Raw genomic sequence first — 18,628 nt, forward strand, 5'->3', positions numbered from 1 at the left:
CCTAGATGAGGAGGTTTATATGAAAGTTCCTGAGGGTGTTTCAGCTCCTACTGGTCATGTTTGCAAGCATACAAAATCTTTGTATGGTCTAAAACAAGCCTCCAGGCAGTGGTTTGCTAGACTACTTGATGAATTGAAATCCCAAGGGTACACTCAGAGCAAAAATGACTACAGCTTGTTTATCAAACATGATTCTTCTGATATCACCATAGTTGCTGTCTATGTTGATGATATTATTATCACAGGATCAAATGAAGCCACCATTGCTGCTCTCAAAGCTCATTTGCATCACACTTTCAGCATTAAGGATCTTGGTCTCCAAAATTTATTCCTAGGGATTGAAGTTACTCACACTGCTGAAGGATACATTCTTACACAAAGAAAGTATACAAAGGAAATGCTTAGTGACTGTGAACTTGATATCTCTAAGCCTGCTGTCACTCCTTTTCCCCTCAATCTCAAGCTATCTACTGAAGGTCAAGCATGCCCCAATCCTGATCTTTACAGGTGTTTTGTTGGCAAACTCAATTTTCTCACTCACACCAGACCTGATTTGGCTTTTGTTGTTCAGTCTCTCAGCCAATTTATGCATGCTCCAACCACTTCTCATCTTGATGCCCTCACTCATACTCTAAGATATGTCAATCACACAGCTGGGCAAGGTATTCTCCTAAAGGCTACTGAACAACTCACTTTACAAGCATTTTGTGACTCTGATTGGGCTGCTTGCCCTACCACCAGAAGATCTGTCACTGGTTACATTCTTCTTCTTGGAAACTCACCAATCAGTTGGAAATCCAAGAAACAATCTACAATTTCCAGGAGTTCCTCTGAAGCAGAATACAGGGCTATGTCCCAAGCAGCTAGTGAAGTGATTTGGATTGTTAGATTGCTTACAGAATTGGGTATTCATAATCTGCAACCAGTTCACCTTCATTGTGATAATCAATCTGCCTTGCATATTGCCAAAAACCCCATTTTCCATGAAAGAACTAAACACATTGAAGTTGCCTGTCACTTCACTAGGGACAAGGTTCTTGAGGGCTTAATTCATCTAAGTTATCTTCCTACTTCTAATCAATTAGCTGATATTTTTACTAAAATCCTTCCTGGTCTACAGCATAGGGTTTTATCCTCCAAACTTGGCATGGTGAATGTTCTTCCCACCCCAAGTTTGAGGGGGGGTGTTGGTGTTTACTCACCTACTGCCACTGCTTCTCTTCTTCTCTCTGCAGTACTACACCACAATCATCTAAACAGCTCGAGGCAACAACACAACAGCAATACAACATTCTAGAAGCTTCATGATGACATCACAGCTCTAACAACTTTCTCATTCAGTTATAGATTCTGTTATGCATCATGTAATGACATCACCTTGTAACTGATTCTCTCCTAGCTTGTAACAGCTGATGTGTACATATAAGGCCATCCTATTGGTTGAGCCACATCATCACACTTGTATATATATATGATGCTTGCTGTAAATCATTCAATTCAATTCAATAAAAGCTTTAGCTAATTCTGTTTCCTAAATCTCTCTTTCTCTTTCTCTTTCTAATCAGCAAGCTGATATTCAGCTTGTGAAGAAATCAACCCAAAGTGGTGATTTCTGATAAGATGCATGGAAGGAGAGAAAAATATCGAAAGGTATGGAAGAAGGGAGGAAAATGTGACATCCATTTTTCAACAAGGAATTTGTTTTCTACCTTTTGGAAAATAGTTCTCCACCCTTAGCTAAACAAACAAAGAAAATGGGAAAATCGTTTTTCGAAAAAATATTTTCCGTCAAAACAAACAGAGCCTAAATGTAGGATCATATCTGACTAGTGAGATCTTGACCTAGTGATTAAATCTGATGAACTATACATAATTGATCACATATTCAAATACTCTTTCTACCATTTATATAGATTTGTGTTGCCTTTGTCTCATTCACACCCAAAAAACCATCAATAAGTGGAGGATCGTAACTTAGGACTCTGGAGAATGTACAGGTGTGCAACAAAATTGTTGTTGTGAAGTTTGTGACATGTTCATTTTCCTAGCCAACTAGCTTTTGATCCCGTTTAAAGAACGGGCAGTTATATAAGGATTGTTTAGACGTCAGCTTTTAAAGTTCTAATTTTAATGAGGGTTGTTATTTTAGTTGGAGTTCATGATTTAAAAAGGTGTGGAATTTAAAGGCTGAAATATTATACTTCCTCCGTTCCGTATATATCGCACCATTTGTTTTTTTTTTACACTATTCACATTACGACTTTGACCATTTTTTGTCATTCATACGTAAGAAAATTGTTGTCATGTGGGGTCACGTTAGATTCGTATCGATATATATTTTTTTTACTAAACATCAATTTTTTATAATTTACTTAGGCCCTGTTTAGTTCACCTTATTTCTCCTGATCTGATCTGATCTGATCTGATCTGATCTGATCTGATCTGGTCTGATCTGGTCTGGTCTGATCTGATCTGAACTTATTTTTTCTGATCTGACCTGATCTGAACTTATTTTTTCTGATCTGATCTGATCTGATTCTTCAGAATTAAGTTTAAACAAAAATCTACATTTATTAATATTAAACGACTTACGTGTAAAATAAATGTTACACAAATTTATAATATTGTTATTATATATTTGACTTTGTTCATGATTTAACTATTCCTTATATTAGATAGACCTATACATGATCTTGATGGATCAGTTATGATCTAGACATATAAGTTCTGATCTGGATATGATCTGTACAGATCGGTTCTGATCTAGACATGATTTGTACATATCAGTTCTGATCCGGACATGATCTGTATAAGATCTGTACATATTAGTTCTGATCTGGACATGATTTATACAATTCAGTTCTAATCTGGACATGATCTGTACAGTTCAGTTTTGATATGGACATGATCTGTACAGATCAGTTCTGATCTAGACATGATTTGTACAGACCAGTTCTGATCTAGACATGATCTGTACATATCAGTTATGATCTGGACATGATCTATACATATCAGTTCTGATCTGGACATGATCTGTACAGATCAGTTCTGATTTGGACATGATCTGTACATATCAGTTCTGATCTTGGACATGATTTGTACAGATCAGTTCTGATCTAGACATAATCTGTACGTATCAGTTTTGATCTGTACAGATCAGTTCTGATCTGGACATGATCTGTACATATCAGTTCTGATCTGGACATGATCTGTACAGATCAGTTCTGATCTGGTCATGATCTATATAGATCAATTCTGATCTGAACATAATCTATATAGAGTCGATATCTAGACCAGTTATAATTTGGACATATCGATTCTAACATGGACATGATCTGAACAAATCGATTTTGATCTGAACATATTGGTTCTGTAAGGATCGGTTCTGATGTAGACATGATCATTGCAGATTTGAACATGATCTGGACATGATCATTTATGATCTGGATAGTATCTAAGACTATAAGTTTTGGTCTAGATATATAATGGTTCTAATCTATAAAAATCAGTTCTGATATGGACATGGCCTGATCATATCGTTTCTGTGGTTTTAATTTGGACATGATGAATTTGAATGTTTTGTAAATGTTCTTTGATGCCTTAAATAATAGATTTTAATTGCACCGACAACAACATTATTTTTTATTAAAGCAATAATAGTAATAAAATATTAAATATAATAACAATGATATAAACATATACCAAAAATAATGATAAAAAAATAATAATAACAATAATAATAATAATAGTAATCTGGTCTGATCTGATCTGGTCTGGTCTGATCTGATCTAAACTTATTTTTTCTGATCTGATCTGATATGAACTTATTTTTTCTGATCTGATATGAACTTATTTTTTCTGATCTGATCTGATCTGAACTTATTTTTTCTGATCTGATCTGATCTGGTCTGATCTGATCTGATTAAATCTGAAATAAGTAATAAGGTCCTGAAATAAGGTGAACTAAACAGGGCCTTACACCATATTTAAGATATTAAAAGTCAAAGTAATGTGTTATAGGAGTAAAAGTCAACCATGGTGCAATATTTATGTAACGGATATAAATTTAATAGTAAGTTCATATCTAGCGTTAAAGAGGGAGATGGGGTAAAAATGTTGAATGACTATAAGTATTAAATAGTGAATTGATGTTGAATGAAAAAGATGAAGTGGAAGAGACGTGGGAGTTTTGAAAAACGAACAACGAAAGGGAAAATTGAGAAAATACCAAATTGATTGATGAAAAAAGGAGATGGCACTTGACATCTAATAATCTATTATTACACTTTTTAAATACTAGGTATATATTAGTGTCATTAGTAACAGACTTTAATTAGTTTTGTAATTTACTATTCAAAATAGTAGAAGCCAAAATCTATAAATGTTAGTTGTATTTTGAATTGACAACATGTTGGAAGTAAAGCTTGGAAAAGATATTTGCCATAATAATGTCCTTCGTATTCTCTATGAGTTGGTTATGACATATTTGTTCTTGCCACGGGTTGGCCGCGGAGGAGGTTAATCAATTGTAGCAAATAATGTCTTTTTTAAGCTCACTTTTTTTTTTTTGGTGCAAATGGGCCAAGAATGGCGGGGATGAGAATCGATCTCATGATCACCTGGAACCGGGAGGGAAGCTCTAACCAACTGAGCTATCCCCCACTCTCTTTTTTAAGCTCACTGTGGGTTGGCCTTAGCCAATTTCTTCTTTGTTACCGGTTGACCGTGGAGGAGGTTGATTAACCCTTTTATTTGAGTTATTTTTGTCTATTACAATTCTCCTTTTTCATCATCCATAATTATTGTATTTAATGGAGTTATAATCCTATTTTATGAATTATTTTGGTGGTTATTCTACATGTTAATAGAGATAATATAATCCTCTATCGCAATTTGGATTATACACCTGGGTGCACATTGCTCATTGTGCACCCTGTTGAACATTTATTGAAAATCTAAAGAACATTGAGAATGATTTCAATGTACATGTACTATTGAAATATTTAAACTATATGTTCTATGGATTTGAACTATATGTTAATTGGCTATATGTTCTTTGGGTATGAACAATATGTTATTTGTATTTGAACTATATGTTCATTTAAAAACAGGGTGCACAGTGAGCATTGTGCAACCAAATGTATAAACCATATTTTGATCCTCCATGGTTATGAGTCAATAATAGAGATGTACTCCGTATTTTTTTTTTTTTTTGATGCATAAGAGGCAAAGCCAATTAAAGAAGAGAAAACAAGTACAAGGAATAAACGCAACAAATAACAAAAGAAGAACAACTACAGCTAAAACCTAACGAGGAACCAGACGTGGAAGAGCCACGCCCTGAACATCCTCTTCTAGTATCCTACGAAGCTCCGCCGGCGGTTCTTCTAGGACCTCCATCTCCTCCCCTTGCTCCACTCCCCGGTTCGCCAACCAATCCGCTGCGCGGTTTCCTTCACGGTAAACATGGACTACCTTTGCTTCCCATTCCTCTCTATTAATTAAGCTGATGCATTTTCTTATGAGGTGGGTACAACCACCGCAGCTAGTGGTGCCAGACCGAATAGCTTGCACACAAGTTAGACTATCAAGTTGGATCAACAAATTGCTTATTTGTAGATTTTTGGCTAGCTCGAGCCCTCTAATAAGGGCAATGGCCTCGGCACGAAAGGCATTACAGTGCCCAAACTTCATGGATATGGCTGATGTGAAGTACCCATTGCTATCTCGAATCACAGCACCTCCTCCAGCCGGTCCAGGGGCTCCTCTAGCTGCCCCATCAGTATTAAGGACGTACCACCCAGGAGGGGGTCTTTCCCAGGTGATGCATTTCTCCACGCGTGCCACTGGACCAGCAATGGCTATTCTCATAGTATTTTTGTATACTAATCAAGGAGAATTTCACAATTCTATTATCCTAACCGTTAATTCCATTTCATTTTAACAAGTCATTAATCTTTTTAGACCTTTGAATGTTTGGTTTTCCCACTTGTCATAAGTAAATGATTTGCCACTACAAAATCACAATACTAACACATACGGAGTACTCCGTAATAACTAACAATACAAAATACAATGGTGTGTGTATGGCATGCACCTTTCAGTCAATAGTCTATACCATGCATGGTTAATTGGCCAAACTGGAATAGTACATGATCATTTGCGACAATGATTTACTAAGAGATAAATAAATATATGCATCTTAATGAGTTGCACATATAAATTATGTACCTAATTCCAAATTGAAAATATTAAGTATGATGAAACATCACTAACACTGACCAACAAATTATCTTCTTTGCGTATATAAAGATGGGATAGGGCTGAGCCAACACAACACAAATGCTGCATGAGGAAGACACGTCACAACAAATTATTGGTATTTGTCGAACCATGACCCACACGACCACAAATGAGTCACAACATAATAATTGAAATTTAATTAGACATGTGCTTAAGTTGTAGCCACTGTCAAGTAGGGATGACAACGGATCGGATTCGGGTCGGATGAAACTTCACCCGTATCCATCCGTTTATCAATCCGCTCCACTCGCTTAACCCGTCATCCATATCCACCCATCCATCATCCGCGGATGAAGCGGGTGGATCGGGTGACTAACGGATGAATGTTTTATATTAATTTTTTTTTAAATCAACATCAATATATATTTATTTTTATCAATAAAAATTATTTTGTATAATAAAAGTTATAAAAATAAGAACAATTGGTTTGAAAAAAAAAATTGCAACAAGAAATTAAATTATTTTCTTAAATATTTAACATTTTTATTAAAACTTTGGAGAGAAAAAAATTTAAACAGGTGGATGAATGATTAACGGATGGAGCGATCCTTATCCATATCCGACCCGATCCGTCACCCGCTTTACCCATCATCCGCATCTCATCCGTTTAGTTTGGGTATCCATCCGTTTATAATTGCGGGTAGATCTGATTAATGGATTCCCATTTCATTGCCATCCTTACTGCCAAGGCTCATGGCTATCCTCTTGCTTACAACATAACCAGAAAAAACAACTAGCCGAACATCTGATATACCGAGCCATAAAAATTTGGAGTTGTGGCCCATTGAGAGACTTTGAAGCTTCACCTTCTCTCTTCGACGAATTCAGTCAGCCTCATAGCCGTCCATAACAGTGCACAATTTGCACATCGGCTAACAATGGCGGCGTAAAACTCCTGTTGACATTTCCAAATTCATCTCTACTCAAATTCAGCCATCAGTTCTCTATTCCTCTACACTCCAATTTCTCAGGTACTTCCTTCAATTAACTTCTCATTTCTGAAAATTATTTACTTCAATTACTTTCAATTGTTGCCCCTAATTGATGATTGGTGCAATTAGATATTTCCCTAATTTAAAATTTCATATAATCTGGCACTAATTTTATCAGTAATTAATTCTATGATTTTGACATAGCCAATGCTTCATTTTGAATTTATGTGCTTTGTTGGTTAATTTTGGCACCGCTGTATTGATTTGCTGATCTTATGTACTTGTTTAGTTAGTTCTCCAGTTGTAGAATCTGAAATACATTAGTTGGAAGAATGTGAATGCTTTAATCAATGTGCTAATTTTTGTACAATCTGAACATTTTGCAATGATGATTAACGAATTGCTATTTGCAACGATGCTATCTATTGATGGGTTCTTTGCTCATCAGGGTTTTTTCTGTTAATTACTGTAACTGTCCTCTTGTGGTGGTTCTAAAAGCGCTTTGCCTTCTTTGCTCATCAGGGGCTTTGCCATAGGACTGACCTCTAGTTTATTCTTGCTGTTTTCCTGTGCCTGTATTCGTGTGTGTAGTATAGCAACCACCACCAACTGTGTGGAGTATATTTTAGCATGAAAGGTGCAAGAGCAAGAATGTGATGGAGGTGTTTCCCTTTTAGAATTGCATTGGTGTATATTTTTCTGTTTTGGAATGGGATTATTGGGATTTTAGAAGAAGTCGAGGGAGGCCAAAGATGTCATGGATGGAGGGAGGTAAGAATAAAATGAAGTAATTGGGTCTGCAGGGGCATATATGACATGATATAGAGGAAAGGAGGATCTTTGTTTACAACTGTTGGAGATAAAATCATTGACTCACGCAGCCAATTCTGTCCTATTGGGATCGATGTTGTTGTTTTGGACTTAGGGTCATATTGTGATAGCTTGTTGATTACGACAAAATTTATTTGGACAGTCACGCCTACATATGATATAGAGGACCAAGAGTTGAACTAAGACGATGACGACTCCACTGAGAAGCCCTTAACATGTATATTGGCATCTTAATACTTCATTATCTGTTCCTTTCGTTTCAACAACGGTTACATTGCTTCTGTAGAGTCACAAGCAGAGTAGAAAATAGTGTAAAAGAACGCAACTGGAGAGGCCAGTAAGTTACATGGTAGAATCACACACCTCACCTAGAAACATACACCACCTGAATATGTACTCCTCTCTTTCTCCTTCTTTATAGTCAAATTAAGCAGCCAAGAACTTGTAGACCTTGAACATTACTGCTAGACCTGCCGCAACTCCAGGCCCAGCTACCACAAAATTCTGAGTTTTTTTGCATTAGGGTATTTCAGATTTAAACTTGACTAGGCATATTAGGTCTTGGTTGAGTTGGTAGTTTAAGTAAATATCAATGTTTAACTGTTGGGTTGATTTATCAATGGGGACTTCTTTTTGTAGGAATGTCCATTTCCGATGGAGCCAAAGATTCATTTGTTCTTTTGGCTGTGGGATGTAATGGACTAAATTAAAATGGCTCTTAAAACCTCTTCGTTTCCTTTCCATGAAGTAGAAGATGGTCTTCCCGTTGTCGTCCCGTTATCGCTTTTAGGTCAATTGAAAACAACCTCTCTGCAATTGCAGGGGTAAGGTTGCGTACACCCGACCCCCCCCTTATCCCGCTTCTTGCGGGAGCCTCTTTGAGGCAATGGGGTAATGATAATGATAATGATGAACTTTTTTTGTAGGAACTTGAGGTTTTAGTTTATCGTGTAATGTGCTTGGTAAAATTTTGGAACCTCTAGCTAACAGGCGATCTAGAACTATTTGAGTTTGTTGTATTCGTTATTGTAGTTCTCTAATTAACATATGGACTGGGTGTGTGTTCCTTATTTCTCCTTTTTTTGTAAAAAAAAGAATTTAGATTTAGTTGGTGCCAACTGCCCAACAGTTTCTGTCATATGTATCCTTTTCTCATTTGTAGTTGCCTGGCAAGTATATGCTTGATTGTTATTTGCCTAACTTTACTATATTTTCTATCTTAATGAGTTATCTGCTGTTTAAACTTTAGATGGTATCAATATGTTGCTTAACTGTATCAATTTTGTTTCTCCCCCTTCCAGATTGTTAGCATTAAAAAACTCATCAAGATATGTGGGTTTCTAGATTTTCTGGTCTGGGAGCTCATGCTATCAGGAGATTGACTCAAGGTATTTTTTTTATTACCCAAATTTCCATGCTATCCATATTTCTAATAATGGTCGACTGGTTGCACTTTGTTAATTCTTTGCATCTATCTCATGTTTGGTATAGCTAGATTGAACTTTTCTGTGTCTAGATTCCTAAGATGTAATATGAGGCTTTTCTTTCTGCCTTATTCTTCAATGCTGGAGTTGTACGTACTCATGTTTCTATACAGTTCCTTTAGAATAAAATCTACCTTTTGAGATAAAAAAATTCAATAGGAGGTCTGATAGGATAATGAAATATTTTTAGGGGCTTTAGGAAATTTTAACTGTTTTTTTTTTTTGGGGGGGGGGGGGGGGGGGGGGGGGGGGGTTACTTGAAGAATGGAGGCTATTTTGTGCCATGGATTAGAATTTTGCTTCAACAAGTTGTTAGTAGTCTTTAGTAGAGATTGAGAGCATTAATTTAGAAGTTGTTACACATATTTACAGCTATGGAAAGTGTAGATTGATACGATGTGGGGAACTGTTTCTTAACCATACTTCTATGATAAAAACTTCGGCAAGTTAATTGTCAATTGCTCAGGCATGCATCAGACTGAAATGTGATACTGAGAGCTGTGAGATTGGGAATAGCCTCAGCTAGTTGGGCTGTAAAATAATTGTATATACAACCAAAATAATGGTTTCCCCCTGTATTTTGTTTTTGGGTAATCTGGGAAAGATTTAACAATAAAATCATCATCAATTTGATGGTCATAAGACTCATAATGCAAACCAAAATAGCAGAAACTTCAGTTAGACGTGAGAAGAAAATATTGTATAGACAAAGAGAAACAATGATTTGGCAGCACTGTATCGCCGTATCGGTGCATCTTAGAGTTGTGTGTGGCAAGGTAAAGCTGAGAAGGTTTCTTGTGGTAACTTTTAATAGTATAGAAAAGAAAATAAGATCAATAAGAAAATTATGGAAGAACATTAGAACAATAGTCAGTCGTATTCGCTGCAATTAAATCACCAAATAGAGCATTCAACCCCAGGCCTTTGAGTGGCTGGTCACTCACTCCCTAAACAAAGCTAACAAAGTAAAATAAAACGTCAATCCAATTTCTGCTTATTTTTCTTCTAGCTTATCATCTCTATATGTATAGCCTACTGACTTCCTTGATCCTTTCACTCAAGTCCTCAACATACTCACTGATCCCTTCCCCAAGCTAACTATTGCACTGCCTAAAGTGCCCTTTCCAGTTTCCCCTAAACCCGACGCAGTACATAACTCCTGGTAGCTGGTGCTTGCTGCACTTTTCTAGGGCTTGGATGGTTGCATCTTAAAACGCCTGCAATTCTTGTAGCTATCATGAAATGTTCTTAGTAGTCAATTTTTTTGTCGTTTTGCGGAATATATTGTATGAGCTGTAGCAGAAATAGGAAAGAGAATGCTCTGGTGATTCAAAGAATAAAGTATTATCGCATAGAAATATTTGTTTGATTTCACAATAAGCAATCATGAAAACATTTTTTCGTTAGTGTTTATGACAAGTTTTCATTAAAAACCCATGGGTTTCCTATCAAGATGAAATAATGTATAGTTTTTTTAATCTAACTTTTGATACCAAGTTCTTTATTCTGTTAGGGAAGTATGCTCTCGTGCCAAGGACTCCATATATGCATGTTTCTTCTTGCCGGATAAAATCTCCTCTTCAGCTTCCTCCCCAGGTATCTGATATCCGTAATTTGTAATTACTAAATGTAGTACCAGCACAGACATGTGTGATTATCAAATAGCTGAAAAATAATGTACTCTTTCCTTTACCTATAGCAAAGGCTGGTTTTTATTATTATTATTATTATTTATTTTTATGGTAGAGATTCTGTTGGGTTTATGTGAAAAACTTTTCTGGTAATGAAATCCTAAGATTAAGCTGGGGAGATTTTCGTAGTTCACTGCAGTCACGTAATATAGTAAAAAAACTTCTAATATCATATCTGCTCATACCTGTCTGCAGTCTCCTACTATGATTATAGATGTAGTCTGTAGTATTGTAATATTGTTTGTAATGTCATATCTGCTCATATACATATGCTCTTTTGGCAGACACATCGATATCGTTTTACCACTTCTGCTACTGATTCTTGCGAGGATGGAAATGAAGAGGAGCAAACGTAAGCATCCTCATCGTATACATTTACCAGCCTCTGCAGTTGCATTCTTTTACTCTATTGTTTGATGTTCTTGTAACACTACAGAATAAATGTAACCTTTGTTGAAACGGATGGAACACAGAAACACTCTAAGGTTCCCGTTGGGACTAACATGTTGGAAGCTGCTCTTTCAAATGACATTGAACTAGAAGGTAAGCATTTGGAAATGCCTGCTTGTTTTCTCAGTGTAGTTTTTCTTTTAACTTTCCTGGTTGTTCGTATTTATCAAGTACTCCCGTGTTCTGCTGTATGTTCTCTCAAACTTTGTTAGTACTAAACATCATTTTTTTTACAGGAGCATGTGAAGGATCTTGTGCATGTTCCACATGTCACCTTATAGTGGCGGTAAAAATATCTTCCTTAATCCTTACTGTTACCTCATTTGCTCCGATTGCCTTCAAATTTTGATTTGTTTCGTATTACAGGATGTGGATTACTACAACAGACTGCCAGACCCAACTGACGAAGAAAATGACATGCTAGACCTTGCCTTTGGACTTACGGGAACGTGAGTTTATCTACTCTACTTTGTTTATTTAGTTTTTAAGTTGCCTCTTCTGGTTCTATATCTCAAATCTCAATGATCACTTGTTTAGGTCTCGTCTGGGTTGCCAAATCGAAGCAAAGCCTGAAATAGATGGGATTCGTTTTGCTCTGCCTGGAGCCACCAGAAACTTTGCAGTTGACGGGTACAAACCGAAACCACATTAGATGGATTTACATGTTTTGATGACCCTGATACAGAGGTATTACAACAGATTTAGTTGGACGGATTACCAATCATGTTATTTACCTACGGAGTAGTCTATATTCACAGAATAATTATTCAATTGAGGTATAATACGGATTACCAATAATGTTTGATTATTCTTTATGTAACATTAGGCTTGCAGTTAGCATACAACTATAGAGCTATTATTCCAGTTTTGTCGCATACTTATAAATCCTACTGGAAAAAGTACCGAAAATATGGAGTCGAGTTTTCCTCGTGTACGGGGCGTGATACACCGCTGTCACCCAACGGATTTTCGTCCCCGAAAAAGGTGGCCCACTTCTTAAATGAATGGGTGAAAGTGTTGTTAACTTACTATATATTGTCAATGGTTATTTAAGTATTGTCATCTATACTAATATATTAAAAGGCGTTGTGAAAAAAGTCTATGTGCCACGTAGTACTCTTCTATTTGCGCCACATCATTCACTCATCAAGTGGTATGTCATGTCATGGACAACAAAAAATCAATACAATGAGATTTGAACTCCAGACCTCAAATGTGGATGACAACACTCATTACCATCTTAACCAACCACCAATTGTGTTTTATCTTTTCACATTAATTTATAAATAAATGGATAAACATAAAGAAACATGATGTCATAAAGTCTCATAAGCATCACTTATAAAAAATGTCTTGCATGGCTGTATATATCTAATTTGGTGTTTACTAATTTGTAGCAGATAGTTCAACTAGAAAATTAATTATACAATTTGAAAGATGATCTAATTGAAAAATTAGATGGTATGATAAATGACGTAATGCATGTGCGATGTGCCTGTGTAGTTGACGAATTTAATGTATCCTTTATGGTATACATGTCTTTTGCAAATATTGAGCTCTAATCTAAAATTTTAACTATTCAATGTATCAATCGAGGCATCGCCCGAGCCACACACTAGTTGTTATATTAAAATATGTCATAATCACCCAAAAGAAAGAAATAAAATGAAATAGAAAAAGTAAAATGACCACTTAAATGAATAGGTAAAAGTGTTGCATATATACTGTCATCGTTTGTAAAAATATTGTCATTATTGTATTAATTATTGTCATTGTTGCCGATACTTAGCACTTTGTTTGACTTTTCATTACATGAAGCGAAAATTTAATTTTACCCCTTGATATATGCGACAAATCCGTTAGGGGAGCCGCCGTGTATCACGCCTCCGTCGTGTACAATGATATCAACGACAATTTTTCTCACGAGTTACTCTTTTTCATGTATTACGCACATCAGTTTCAACTAAAATTTTCACGACCACCTATCAGTCTATCACCCTTTTCTTTGATAGTGTAATTTTGGGTGAATATTGATTCCTTCAAATGCTTGTTTGATTTACATAGAAATTAGGAAATGTCTATTCTCTTGTTCGGTGGGCACTAAGGCATTTGCAGTTTGCTAAGGAGAGGGTGTGTAAGCCACTTTTCATTTCTCATTTAATCATTTTCATGTCAACCAAACAACTATGTCGAATAGGCAATTCCTAGGAAGTTGAAATTTTCCCTCTGTTTGGTTGCAATCAAACATGAACCAAGAGCAAGGGGCCTAGTTTTAAGACTTTCTTCGAATGTCATGTTATCATTTCATAAATATTTAATAATTAAATTGTTGTTAAGACTTTTTAAGATTCAATCAAATTTAGTTATTCACTCCTCAAATTCATTTAAGACTTGTTAATTTATGTACAATATTATATTTGTTATTTAATTCAACTCACACCCCGAGTCTTAAGTTGAGTCTTGAAAAACCAAGATTTAATTTAATACTTTGTCTTAAATCATCCACTTCAATACTACAATTTTCCTTGTCTGTTTTTAGACTAGATGAGTTTTATGTCATATCATCACAACTCCAGTATCAAAACTTGGGGATGATCATGCTATAAGCGAGTGCGAATTTTATTAAACTTTGAAAAAAACAATATATTTGTGAAAAGAAAAAAAAAACAAGTGGTGCATTCTTTAAAACCACCTGATGAAAATTACCCAAAAAAAGGAAAACCAAACAATACAAAGAAAGAAGTCAAAGAACACGATTAGTAGATGGTATAGAATTGGAAGGATCAGTTCAAATTATTCAAGTAGATGGTTCGTGGAAAAAACGAACTCAAACTGCTGGTATGGGTTGGTTCCTTGGAAATCACCAAATATCTGTAGATAGAATCTTGGGGGGGGGGGGGACAAGTGGGAATAGCGGAGTCCGCTCTACAAGCTGATGCACTCGCTTGTTTATGTGCTCTCCGATGGAGTATTGAAGCTACTCTTCAACGTGTTACAATTTTGACTGATTCTCAAACATTGGTTGACATGTTACTACATCAGGATACTTGCAACATCCAAGTTCTCTGGAGTTTGATGGAAATACGAAGATTAGGCAGTACAATGTGCATGATCTAACAAACAAAGCAGCTTCGACTTCTATTTCCTTTTCGTGCTTTCCTTAGTTGTTGTTTAGTTTGTTTAAGCATATATCAAAAAACAAAAAAAAAAACAAAGAACAAAGAATACAATTAGACCAAGAGGTCTTAGCACTAGTGATTATAGACCGTTATAGCTCGAACTTTCCGTAAAAAATGCTTAAAGATGTCGAAAAAATACACCTCTTTTTAACGTATTCTCAATCTACCGTGACGTCATCAATCTATGTTAAAAAATACGGAGTAACTTTTTTCTAGGTTCAACAATGAACCGCCATTTTTTGTTCTCACGTGGTTTTCCTTGGTTTAGACATGGTTAGGGAATTTGAATAATGTCCATTTTCTATGGAAATGGCTCATTGCAGCTCAATTCTTTTTTTTCTTTTCTTTTTTTCATTTTAATTTTTAAAAAAGGGAAATTACGAAGGGAAGTAATTTATGGACTGCTTTGGCTTTTAGCTGTATGTGGCACATAGAAGATACGAGTATAAGAAAGTACGGCTTGTTTGTCTTTTGCTTTTTCATCATCTCTCTCTGTCTCTTCCTCTAGGGTTTGTTCATCGCTCTAGAATCTTTTCTTCCCTAATTTACATCGGATTTTTCTTTCCTTGTGAAATTCCGTCGTTTCTTCGCTTCGATTCTCGTACCTTAGAATTCTTTGTTTTTGTTAATTGAGTTGCGATAAACGATGTTTTTGGTCGATTGGTTCTACGGTGTTCTTGCTTCACTTGGATTATGGCAGAAAGAAGCTAAGATCTTGTTCTTAGGTCTCGATAATGCCGGAAAAACCACCTTACTTCATATGTTGAAAGACGAGGTTCATTTCTATTCAATTTTATGCTTTCAATTTGAATTCGCTAATTTGGAATGAAACTTTTTATTTTGTTGGTTTCATTTTTAATCAGGGTTTCTGGACCTAATTTTTTTTGCAATAATTCTAGTTTAAATGAGTGAATTAAGCTATTCTTTTAATAATTTTGTTTATGTGAATTGTGAATTTAAGTGGGGTTTATGTTTTTGGTGATTGATTGATGACAGAGATTGGTTCAACATCAGCCAACTCAGTATCCAACATCTGAAGAACTCAGTATTGGTAAAATCAAGTTCAAGGCCTTCGATTTGGGAGGACATCAGATCGCTCGTCGCGTCTGGAAAGATTACTATGCCAAAGTAAATATACTCCCTACCTCCTTGTGTATTTAAGTATCTTGCTGTGTTAATAGTTCTATTTGGGGATTGATTGATCGTGCTCTGTATCAAATTTTTGGGGTGGTTTGTCTATTTGTGCCCAAGAATTGATTATAGGGTTCAGTTGTTTCATTACTTTATTACTGCATGTTGCTCAAACTGAGAACATTAACCAGACCCTCATAGTCTGAGATAAGAGTTCCAGTTTTTATCTGATTCGGAGGGGGGTGTTGCAATGGAGTTATTTGGAGTTCGCTGACGGCACCTCTGGTGTTCAAGGTGTTCTAATAGTAACTTTTCCAAACATTCTTTCGTCCAAACCTAATTGTAATTGCGTCTACAGTTTGATGAGATTTCAAAAACATCTTTAATTTTGTTGCTGCCTTGGCCTAGGCACCCAGGGTTGTCTTTTGTTAACCACTTGATTGTTTAAAAGCGATTTTTTGCCTGAATTTCTGTCCTATAAGTTAGTTATCTGTTCGGAGATGCATCTGTTTATGGCCAGTGTACTTTTGATATATTATATGCGTGACCCATGTGGTTAAATCTGCTGTCTGTCCATAGTTTGGAGCTTTTCGTGCTGAGTTATTCTATAATTTCATTGTTAAATTTTCTTCGAAATCCTTCATTGACATCTTTTTTAAAGGAGGAACTGGTAAGGTCCTGATGTGTGTCACTGTGTACAGATAGTTACTGTTTTATATCAAAGGGAAGAGGCTTATCTGTAGTGTGACACCAATTGAGCCCTTATAATCTCATATCTAACTTTTAATTTTATGTGGTTTATGGTATCCCATTATCTCTAAGGTTACTATGGGACCTCTAGTGTATAATCAGGTGATTTATTGGTGTGCTTTAACTTCTTGGATATCTACGTAAGGTAGGTGTATGCAGCCTTAACCTAGCAATTGCTGAGAAACTGGTATCATCATAATCACTCAAAAAGGATAGATCATCCTATTGGAAGAAAACCTTGAGCTACTTGGTACTCATTTCTATGTTTGTCTGTGTATTGCCACTCTTCTGTGAAGTTAATACAAATTGCCTTTTTCATCATTTCAAATAGACCAAACATCTATCTGAATCATCAAAGGCAGATATTGTCATGCAGAGCTATTAGTAGAGCACCTTGCTATTTCGTTGAGTTGCTTGAATTTTATGATTTTATCTGCAGACATTTATTCCAAATCTCCGAGGTTTTAACTTTGTCACATACATGCTATTTTGCCCACTAATGCAAGTTTTGGAATTGAAGGTGGATGCGGTGGTTTATTTGGTGGATGCTTTTGACAAGGAGAGGTTCGCTGAGTCCAAGAAGGAGCTGGATGCTCTCCTCTCTGATGAAGCATTGGCCAGTGTTCCGTTCCTGATTTTAGGGAACAAAATCGACATACCTTATGCAGCTTCTGAAGATGAGTTGCGCTATCATCTTGGTCTGTCCAACTTTACCACTGGTAAGGGGAAGGTTAACCTGGCAGAGTCCAACGTCCGGCCTATGGAGGTATTCATGTGCAGCATTGTCAGGAAAATGGGTTATGGGGAGGGCTTCAAGTGGCTTTCGCAGTACATTTAAAATAGGTTCTTCTTAGCTTTTTGTATGCCTTACAAGTTACAAGTTTAGATGCTATTCCCACCTGAATTTAAGCTGTATGTGTTGTGTAGTTTAGATGGATGTTTTCAGTTGCTGGTTGATTGGCATTATGACAAATTGACTAAGATAGGCCAGTTTTTCATATATGGGTGTGCATAACGAACGTTGTGATTGTAACAGTTTTATTTAGTTAAAAATTGCTGCTGAAGTACATTTGTATGCGATTATAGCACCTATTTGTTTTAGTGTGCCACAGTGTATATACAAAAAATATTTGCTCGCAGCGGATCATTGGAATATAAGATTGGTTCAGTGTTCTAGCGATCTGGTGAATATATTTCGTAGGGCCATATAGGGATATCCGAACTCCAAACTATCAACTTTGGTTGTTGAGCATTTTGTTACCTTCTTTAAGGGATTTTTTTCACGAGGTATCCTTGTGGTTTTAACAATGTAAAGCGGACGTTAAGTCTTGTTAGTCTGTTACCGTTAAAAGACCAATGGTGGCATGGTGCCCCCTTATGATGAGAAATGGCGCCATGACTCCAAAAGCAGTTAAGGCGTTGTTTTTTTGGACTTTTTTTTGCAGTTCCATTAAGTTCAGTTCAGTTTAGCTCCATTAAGTTCAGTTCAGTTCAGTTCAGTTTCATTAAGTTCAGTTCAGTTCAGCTCCATTAAGTTCAGTTCAGTTCAGCTTCATTAACTCCATTAAGTTCAGTTCAGCTCTATTAAATTCAGTTCAGTTCAGTTCAGTTCAGTTTAGCTTCATTCAGTTCAGTTCAAAAAATCGGATTCATATTTCTTTGTAATTATTTTTATTCTTGATATTGCAATTAAAATTGACATTTATTACTTATATATATAATAATTATTATTATCGTTATTATTACTTAAATGTTACTATTATTATATTACTATAATTATTGTTATTAACAAATAGTTATGATTATTGTAGTTATTATTTGTTATTATGAGTATTGTTATAAATATTAACATTATATCAATTATTAATTATTAATTA

At 35.8% G+C, this 18,628-nt stretch overlaps 2 protein-coding genes across 2 annotated transcripts; both read left to right on the forward strand.

The window, feature by feature from the left end:
* Positions 1 to 6,959: 6,959 nt before the first annotated feature.
* On the forward strand, positions 6,960 to 12,555 carry LOC110792733 (adrenodoxin-like protein 2, mitochondrial). The gene is made up of 8 exons (XM_056827135.1): positions 6,960 to 7,274; positions 9,368 to 9,454; positions 11,064 to 11,146; positions 11,526 to 11,593; positions 11,678 to 11,784; positions 11,928 to 11,977; positions 12,058 to 12,140; positions 12,229 to 12,555. Exons 2-8 carry the CDS (start codon positions 9,397 to 9,399, stop codon positions 12,341 to 12,343), a joined length of 564 nt encoding a protein of 187 aa, XP_056683113.1. The 5' UTR covers positions 6,960 to 7,274; positions 9,368 to 9,396; the 3' UTR covers positions 12,344 to 12,555.
* Positions 12,556 to 15,310: 2,755 nt separating this feature from the next.
* Positions 15,311 to 17,852, forward strand: LOC110792734 (GTP-binding protein SAR1A). The gene is made up of 3 exons (XM_021997566.2): positions 15,311 to 15,645; positions 15,867 to 15,998; positions 17,272 to 17,852. Exons 1-3 carry the CDS (start codon positions 15,517 to 15,519, stop codon positions 17,587 to 17,589), a joined length of 579 nt encoding a protein of 192 aa, XP_021853258.1. The 5' UTR covers positions 15,311 to 15,516; the 3' UTR covers positions 17,590 to 17,852.
* Positions 17,853 to 18,628: the final 776 nt, after the last annotated feature.

Source organism: Spinacia oleracea, chromosome 4, assembly GCF_020520425.1.
Source record: "Spinacia oleracea cultivar Varoflay chromosome 4, BTI_SOV_V1, whole genome shotgun sequence".
Classification (NCBI taxonomy): Eukaryota; Viridiplantae; Streptophyta; class Magnoliopsida; order Caryophyllales; family Amaranthaceae; genus Spinacia; species Spinacia oleracea.